The sequence below is a fragment of the Clupea harengus genome, chromosome 19 (genome assembly GCF_900700415.2).
Source record: "Clupea harengus chromosome 19, Ch_v2.0.2, whole genome shotgun sequence".
In the NCBI taxonomy this organism is placed as follows: domain Eukaryota; kingdom Metazoa; phylum Chordata; class Actinopteri; order Clupeiformes; family Clupeidae; genus Clupea; species Clupea harengus.
The window spans coordinates 18,714,861-18,724,353 of record NC_045170.1 but is presented as its reverse complement, the minus strand read 5'-3'; the positions used below and the strand labels follow the sequence as shown (position 1 = coordinate 18,724,353).

Genomic DNA, 9,493 nt, shown 5'->3' with positions numbered 1-9,493 from the left:
GTACTTAAAGAGGACCTATTATACTCATTTTCAATGTTCATTATTGTATTTCTGGGGTCTAATAGAATAGATTTACATGCTTCAGTGTTCAAAAAACACATCATTTTTCTCTTTGTTCACTCTGTTAGAGCTCCTGTGTCTTCAAGCCCCCCTTCCCGATGAGCCCAGTATGCTCTGATTGGTCAGTTTGGTGGGCAATAAGGATTGTGTTAAGAGATTGTGTCATCCTGTAATAAGGGAAAAGGGCTAGAACAGAAAAGGGCTAGAGGTGTTCCAGGCAGCTGAGAAACGTGGTTTCTGTGAGAGAGAGTTCCTCCCTCTGGTGTGTACTTTGCAGACCATTTACATGCACAAAAAGCAATATAACACACTAAAGGAAAAGGGGAAACCCGGAAATGCATAATAAGTCCTCTTTAAGAGTAAGACAGGAAGAGAAGAGTTATAAAGAATGGGAGATATTAAGTGGAAGAGGTGAAGAATAAACGGCATACGAAATAGGGAGAGAAGAAGGGTGGAAGAATAAAGGTTAGGAGTGACAGAGCCAAGGGAAAAAGCAGGGAGAAAGAGTGAGAGGTGTTGTGGGCAAAAGGGTTGAAGGATAAATTGCAAACAAGTTAAAATGTGGAAGAGGATGACAGGAGGGATGAAAAGATTGAAAGAATGATGAAAAAAAAAGAGGAAGGCATGTAAAATAGGTAAACGATATGGAGAAGAAAAAAAACAAATAAGAGAGATAACAAGGAGAGAGTATGGCGAGGAGGAAATAAGGAGAGAGAACGACGAGGAGGAAATAAGGAGAGAGTATGACGAGGAGGAAATAATGAGAGAGTATGACGAGGAGGAAATAAGGAGAGAGTATGACTAGGAGGAAAAAAGGAGAGAGTATGACGAGGAGGAAAAAAGGTGAGAGTATGACTATGAGGAAATGAGAAGGAGAGAGAATGACGAATAGGAAATAAGCACAAAGGTGAGGGAATTCCAGTGCAGACAGAAAGAGGAGTGGCGTAGGGCTGGCACGGGCAGCACTGACAGAGGAGCTGTGGGGAGTCCATGAGGAGCAGGGAGGAGGAGGAGCACAGTGGGAGCTGGGAGGAGGAGCACAGTGGGAGCTGGGAGGAGGAGCGCAGAGGGAACTGGGAGGAGGAGCACAGAACTGGGGTTTGTACCTGTTCAGGCAGTCGTCCTGGCAGCCCTTCTCAGCGCTGTCTAAGGGGGCGCGGCAGTTACAGGTGGTGTTCTCGTACCCCGACACAGGCTTCACGTCCACGTACACATCTGCAGCGCACAGGGGGAACACATCAGAGTGTTGAACATGTACACACACACAAGCAACACACACACACACACACACACACACACACAGGACAAAGTAGACATACATACACACACACAACACACAGATAACAAAGTAGACATACACACATATACATGACTGAATGACAGGGGAGAGGAACATATATTTCCACCATGCAGGACAAGACATGAACATGAAAACACACACATATTGAACACATGGAACACAACACATCAGGCTTAAGAGCATTGGTTTTGGACACAGACATGTAAAAGTACCCACACTCAGACAGAACTCAGAAGTTCAGACACAGAGCATGGAAACAGAGCCATACTCACTGGATCTGATCTTCTTGTAGAGTGGGACATCAGGTCGCTTATAAAGCTGAGGGAGAGAATGACAGCAGTGATAAACAACCTGTCCTCAGGAGTATACATGTTTGTGTGTGTGAGACAAAGGGAGAGAGTGTGAGTGTGTGTGTGTGTGTGTGTGTGAGAGAGAGTGTGTGTGTGTGTGTGTGTGTGTGTGTGTGTGTGTACGGTAGTGTGAGAGAGTGTGTGTGTGTGTGTACGGTAGTGTGAGAGAGTGTGTGTGTGTGTGTGTGTGTGAGAGAGAGGGAGAGAGTGTGTTGACCACTTAGCTGAGTGTCTCAGTGGAGCTCACCTGATCGTGTTTCCACAGCCACAGGATGTCGTAAGGCAACTGGAAGTCAATGCGCTTAAGTCTCAGGTACTTCCCTGCAACAAGACAGGAAGGCACAGAAAGAGAGAGACAGGGAGGTGTGACCTATCAGTTCAGTAACTCTTTTTTTATCAGTAAATGTGCTCTCTTAAGAGATTAGACCATGTGTAAGTGTGTGTGTGTGTGTGTGTGTGTGTGTGTGTGTGTGTGTGTTGGCTTACCGACGTGGATAGGCGCAGGGAAAAGGCCATATTCATGTTCTCCTGGAATGTACTCCAGCTTCTCCTTCTTCAGCTGCAGTAGCTGACTGCGTGGACTACAAGAGGAAGGAGGCAGTTAGATCACTATCAGTGCCATCATATCAGCGCATGGGTTTATCTCCCTAGCTGTGAATGCATTGGGACTGTATGTGGAAAGTGTGTATGTAAGTGTGTGCTGAGGTCACTGAAAGGCGTGCCATGAGGTCAAGATATTAAGCCAGTAGTTATGTCTGTATAAAATCAATCTATGAGACCAAACTATGAGAGGGAGAAGGCAATTACATGAATGTCAGTGTAATCTCCCTCACAGTGAGCACAAAAGGCTGGTTTTAATGGGAGTGAGTGTGTTTGTATGGGCTGGTAGTAGTCATTGGTTTTCAGGGTGGTAGTAGTCATGTGTTGAGGTTGTTATCAGTCACTTGAATGGCAATTATGACTTTTGTAGACACCTCCTACACACCTACACAATCCTACACACCCCACCTTTAAGTTTGTTGTTAAATCTTTATGCAATCAAATGTATGTATGTATAATGTATATGTTTACTGTATAATGAGTATGTCATAGAAAGTATATGTATATGTAGTAGAATTTGTAGGCCTAATTAATTCCTGCAATCCCTCATATGTTTTTATTGGTAAACTTACTCTTCAGTTTTGTACACATCAGAATAAAGCCCCGCCTTCTGGAACTTCTTCTTGGGTGGTCTGGAGGCTCTCTTCTCCCGTGGAGTGGGCACGGCGGCAGTGGGTGGGGCCTGTTCTACCGGGGCGGGGGCAGGGGCGGGGGCAGGGGCAGGGACAGGTGCGGGGGCGGGGCCTTCCGCAGAGGCCTGGCCTTCAGGTTTCCTCTCCAGTGCGCTGTCAGACAAACAGCTCATTGTGAGTGTGAGTGACAAATGTGGGCATTCTGAGCCCCACAACAAAGGCCCTGTTCACACCTGGCATTAACCTGCATCTTGGGTGATCCGATCACAAGTGGACAGCTCTAAGTACAGGCGTGATTGCATCCAAGACGCATTGAGGACGCATTGAGGACGCATTGAGACCCGATCGCTCAGACTGCATTGGAAGGTGGCCTGGGCCACAAATGGGCATATTCTTTTAGCAATGTTTAAGCAAATGTGTCCTGGCCACACTGAAGGACCGTCTACTCAACTGACATCCTCTGCGTAAGTGTGTTATAAAAGCTGGCTTTGGCCACGACGTCTGAAAACTTTCGAAAAGCCCATGGAAATACATTAAAAGTGCGTAAAACTTTATTTTAAAAACCCATAGAGATACATTACCAGTGTGTAAGACTTTATTTAAAAAACCCAGAGATAGATAACCAGTGCATAAAACTTGATTTCAAACTTGGCCGAATGTCCATGTGAATTCAACTCAGGCCAGTTGGATGTACTATCTGGCAAACATCAAGATTTTCTGGTACCATAAGTGGCAAATAATGAGTATTTCCCCTATCACTGTTCAGCTGATGAAGTCCATTTACTCTACTCAAAGGCAATTCAATATTAACAAAAATAACAAGACAGTGTTACCTTGGTTACCGTGGTAGCCAAAAACCTGTTCTCTTACTTTGCTAGTTGACGCTACCTAGCTGACTTGTTCACAAACCACTGCTTTAACAGGTGCTCCCACTGCTCTCTCCTGTGCTTTGTTGCATCCAAGTCAGATATAAGATGCCTGTTAACTACTAACTACTACTACTACTAAAATGAACTACTAACCATAGCTAAAGAGCCAGTTTATGCTCAGCAGCACATCAGTAGTTTCAAGAGAAGAAAATAACTGAGGTTAACACAAATCCAGATTTCACATCATCATCAGAGTGCTTGAATATCAGAGAATCACAACACCAGCTTTTATTGAGTAAACAGCAGCGTAGATAGCCTATATAAAGATTAGTGCTGTGTAAAGATCGATTTTTAGCTGGGAGATAATAATATTGAGTCTAAACGATTCTCATATCAGCTCAGTACTTTGGGTCCAGAGTGTTGGTGTATTATTTTTGTGAACCTCAATGTGCTCTTTGCCCAGCTCAGGCTTCATTGATATGTTATTATGCATGGCAGAGTTCAAATAAAATACTAGCGATATGTTTCCATATCATTTTGAAATTGAGTTGAGTTTTATTTAAAAAAAAGCGAGGGGGCACAGAGGATGAAGAGGGGGGATCTGTCCCCTCCTGCCTTTATTCTTTGCAAACGTAAATGATGGACGTGTTTTATTGCATATAGAGCAGGGAAGTAACATCCAATCACAGGTGGTCACTCGAGATGCATGTGGAGACGCTTGTTAATGCCACGTGTGAACAGGGCCCAATATTCTCTGAGGCTGATGAAACATGGGGCAGCTTTCTTTGGGGCAACTTTACTGTCAACATTGCCAGAAGAAGTGAAACTAAGGGGAACTAGTGTTTAGTTTAATTCATATAGGTTTTTGGCAATGACAAAAAAAAAAATAGTGGAGCAAGGTATAATAAAGAAAATCTGTCGTGTTGCTCATCAAAAAGTAGCCCATGATTCATCAGCATCATCATCCACTTGAGATGTTGAAGGGTAGAGTACAGTTTTAGCTATGAGAAGAATTGAACAGAGACGAGAGTAGATAACACGAGAGGAGGTGAAAAGGTGAGGGGAACAACGTGAGGGATGGCTGACTGGTGCTGCTGTGCTCACCTGCGAAAACAGTGCATCTCTTCCTGGGTGAGCCAGCCTTTTTCTCCTCCTGCTCGTTGCCTGGCCCCTGCCTCTTCCTCCCTTCCTGCCATGCGCTCTTCTTCTTCCTCTTCCTCCTCCCCTTCCTCCTCCTCCTCCTCCTCCTCTCCGCATCTCTCCTGCCGGGCTAGTCCTGCCGATGCTTCCTCTTCGTCTTCCCCCTCCTCATCTTCCTCGTCCCTCTCTCCTTCCCAGCGCTTTCTCTTGCGACCCCTCCGTTTCTGTCCCTGCACCACTGACTCGATGGCGTCCGACACCGTGTCCCCCTCCCAGCACCCCCTCTCCCACTCCCGCTGCCTGGCCAAGTCTGGGCCAGGGGCCTGGGGGGGCGAGGGGGGCGGTGAGGGTAGCGGGTACTTCCGGGGGCGCCCGGGCCCACGCTTCTTCACCATGTTGTTTCCGGTGCGCGCTTGCCGCTGCAGCTTCTTGGCACGCAGGATCTTGTTGACGTGGTGCAGGTTGTTTTTGGGCGGGGGTGGCGGTGTAGGGGGTGGTGCTCCGCGCTGGGCGGAGGAGGAGGTGTGACGAGGTGGGGAGGAGGCGCCGGCGGTGGTGGGGTAGCAGCTTGAGGCGGTCGGCGGGCCGACGGAGCGATTGGAGGAAGATGAGTGGGGGTGGGGGTGGGAGAGGGAAGGGTGGAGCGAGGGCTGCTGCTGCTGGTGGTGGTGCGGGTGGTGGTGGTGATGGTGGTGGAGGTGGTGGCGGGACAACGGGCCGGAGTCCATGCAGTCTGAGGGGTTTGCACCGCGAGTCTGCATCCCTCCTGAAACAGAGACAAAGCACAAGACAGGGAAGGATGAGAGAGATTGCCAGGAACAGTGAAAAGGAGAGAAAGAAGACAAACGGAACTGGTGAGCGCCAGGGTTAAAGAACTGGAGACAAAAAAAATAAAGGCTGAGAGAGATTGCCAGAGAAAGAGAAAAAAAAACTAACAAAAGAAGCAAAGACAAAGAAATGTTGGATATAGAGAGACAGAGAGATAGACAGAGAGAGAGTGACAATGCATGTGGGGGAAAGACGACACACTGCTGTACAAAGAGAGGGATAAGGGACGGGGAGAAAGAGGACACTCCACCATGCCTAATGACTACGTAAGGAAAAAAAAGAGAGTAACTTAATTCCTCCAGCCTTGTGCAGCAGACCTCGAGCAGTACGTCAGCAGGAGAGCAGGATTCACCTTCAGCAGGACATTTTAATTATGTGTGTGTGACTTACTGCTCAGTGGAGCCACACGCTCTCTTCAGACGTGCAGTTTGCCTCTGATCTCCGTCCACAACACTTAACCCTGAGCATAATATCTCCACAGTGAGATCCACGAACGGGAGAACCATAGACATAAGACTATACACATAGGTATGGTGAATACTGGGTATGTAGATATATCAGTGCAAAGTGTGTAGTTGTGTGTAGTTATAAGAATGAGTAAGCAATAAGATGTGAGGACAAGTAGCAAGGGTAAGTTGTGGGGGGAAAAAACGACAGCAATGATGTGTGACAATGTAGCTGTGAGCAGGAGTGAGGTCCAGAGAGTGATGGTTGGTGAGCTCAGGTGCGACAATAAACTGTTGTGACTATGAGTATTAGTCTGTTGACCCGAACGTCTGCGGCTACTACAGAACAGCCAATCCCATTCACAATTAACTTTAGCACAGGAAGTAAACAGGAAGTAACCCGTGAGTCCTGTTAATGTACTTATTCCCTATAATCCATCTATTACCACTTAATAAATGACCAGTCTAAAACACATTCACTACCTTATTACATCACTGAAAGGTATCTAAATCAAAAAGGCTAAATCGGATCCTTCAGCGTAGTAGTAGAATGTGGACATAGAACTAGGAAACTGGCAACCTGTTTATGCTGTTTGTAAGGTGCATAGCCAGTGGGCTGGGAGAGGAAGAGGATGGTGATTTGTGTTATATAGTGTTATTATGGTATGAGTGTAATGTCTGAGTGTGTACATGTGTGTGTGTGTGTGTGTGTGTCAGAGGTGTGGAGGTATGGGGGTAGTGTTGTCTGTGTGTGTGTGTGCGTTTGTGTGTGTGTATGTGTGTGTGTCAGAGTATGGATGTATGGGGGTAGTGTTTTAGCGTCTGTGTGTGTGTGTGTGTGTGTGTTTGCGTGCGTGGTAGTGAGCAGCAGCATGGCCGTAAGCAGTGCCACAGAGCTGTCGCTGGCTGACCATTGGACGACCCCGTGTCCTGGGCTCTAATCCTGGATTACCCTGACTGGGTTCACACCACGCTACACAGACAGTCCTGAGACCCTCCACTGTCTCTCACTCACACACACACACACACACACACACATTTATATATACACACACGTATACATACAGACACAAACACACACAAACAGCCCTAATCCATCTAAAAGCAAAGCGCAATGCCTGGAAGGCAGGGGGATCATTGCACAAAGCCCTCTATTTTACCTGCTTAGCAATATTCAGTGAGTGAAGTCTAAATATGTGTGTGTATGTGTGTGTGTGTGTGTGTCTGTCTGTGTGCGTACGGGGCGAGAGAGAGAGAGAGAGAAAAGCCTATATGCCAAGCTTAAATCAGACTTTGCTATAGAGCACTATGTGTCAGGATCAGCCTGAAAGACACTGAGACAGCAGAAGTTTTACCCCCTTAAAACTCAGAGCTCTGGAAGCCTCCTCCTGCTTTAAGAGCCCTCCACTTCATTATGCAGCCGTTGCTGCTGCAGAACCCTTACTCTTAAGGCAGCTATTTACAAAGTGCTTCGCTGCTCTATGCCATGTCCACATCAATCCAGGGGAGACTGTGGAGAAGTCTCTGTGGGGGATTCGCCTAACCTAATTCAGCTAGAGTAAACCTAGCATTGCACCTGTACGGAGCCGAGGAGCCGGTAACACTGCCGCCACTGCTGCTGCTGCCACTGCTGCCACCTCCAGTGGGGCTGTGACCGTGTGTCGGGCACATGCCACATGCCATTGGACGTCGACACAGAACTCCGCAGGACACGCTGCAAGAGCAGCTATATTTGGAGCGTGACAACACGTTTGGCGCATTAATTCTCTCCCCTCTCTCTCTCTCTCTCTTGCTCTCCCTCTCTCTCTCTTGCTCTCCCTCTCTCTCCTTCACAATGTCAAGCTGAAATGGGGCCAACTTTAAGCAGTACAAGACATTTGCATTCAGTCACAAAATCACACAGAGTGCCATATGGTGTATGGACACGGCAGAGGGACAGCGGAGAAACTGAAGACACCCAGCAGTGGAGGAGCACAGAGACGGAGAACAAAGGCAATTACTGCAACAACAGCAGCAGTCCTACGCACAAACACACACACACACACACACACACACAGACACACACACACACAACTGTGTAAACACCCAGTAGTAGTAGTAGTAGTAACATACAGTAGTAATGCAACAGTGGCACATGACTGAAGGACAAAGTAACACACACAGACACACACAACACACGGCACACACACACACGCACACACACGTACACAAACATGGCATCAGAGGACAAACACTACCTCTCAAAAGTTTGGAATCACTTTTTCTGTTGTTTTTATTCAGTAAAATAACAAAATGCAGGTTTAAATCGTCATCAGAAAGAAGTTTATGCTACATTATTTTACATTTCTAGAATGTTTGGTATGACCAGGTACAATTATTCAGCTTACTCCTTAAACTACTAAAGCTGCTACAAATGCTGCTTAAATGGATTCTATAATATTAATTCCATTAGTGTAACAATTACTATCAAAGTCGTCTATAATTTCCCGCAAGTACAACTTCAAAGCTTGTTCACAAATTATGTACATGGATTGCATGGCGCAATTGTACAGGCCTATATGTCACAAAAACTAGTTTTACATTTATTGAATGTATTGTTTGTATTGAATGTATCTGAATGCATTTATTGAATACACTGTAAGTATGTGCTTCCAAACTTGAGCAGCAGTGTACACAGGCCTCAGACACAGCACAGAAGCACTAACACAGACATGCTACAGACACACCAACGGCTAGCAGAGGGGGACAAATTGATTTAGTTGAGTGCTGTGATATTTTGCTACAAATAGTGCTGAATTATGTCAGATGCCAAATATCTTTTTATCCATGAATTACTGGTATTCTACATACACATTGGACATACCGATAGGCTTTTAAAGGAACACATGTCTTTAACAGTCTGCTATGGGGCACTGCAAACGTATTCTTTATCTTAATGTCTTTAAGTTATTGTTTATAATGTTTTTAATTGTTTTATTGTTGTTGTTTGACATTTTAATTTCACATTTTAAACATTTTAGCAAAACTCAGTAGAAATCCCAATATATCGCACAATATATTGTGATTCCCCACTAGCCACAGCAGACTCACAGGAAAGGAGAAAGCAGAAGCAACACACAGGCGGAGCAGAGGGACAGCACAGATATATCAAAGGACACAGGACTCAGCCACTACACACACACAGACACGCACACACACACACACACACACACACACACACACACACACACACACACACACACACACACACACACACACACACACACAC

The 9,493-nt window shown here is 46.0% G+C and overlaps 1 protein-coding gene across 1 annotated transcript in view; it reads right to left on the bottom strand.

Moving 5' to 3' along the window:
• ash1l (ash1 (absent, small, or homeotic)-like (Drosophila)) overlaps positions 1 to 9,493 on the bottom strand; it is a 31,032-nt gene that overhangs the window by 14,667 nt on the left and 6,872 nt on the right. Inside the window, 6 exon segments of the mRNA XM_012828891.3 lie at positions 1,167 to 1,275; positions 1,633 to 1,678; positions 1,958 to 2,031; positions 2,197 to 2,291; positions 2,883 to 3,095; positions 4,916 to 5,717. Coding sequence (XP_012684345.2) covers positions 1,167 to 1,275; positions 1,633 to 1,678; positions 1,958 to 2,031; positions 2,197 to 2,291; positions 2,883 to 3,095; positions 4,916 to 5,717 — 1,339 coding nt within the window.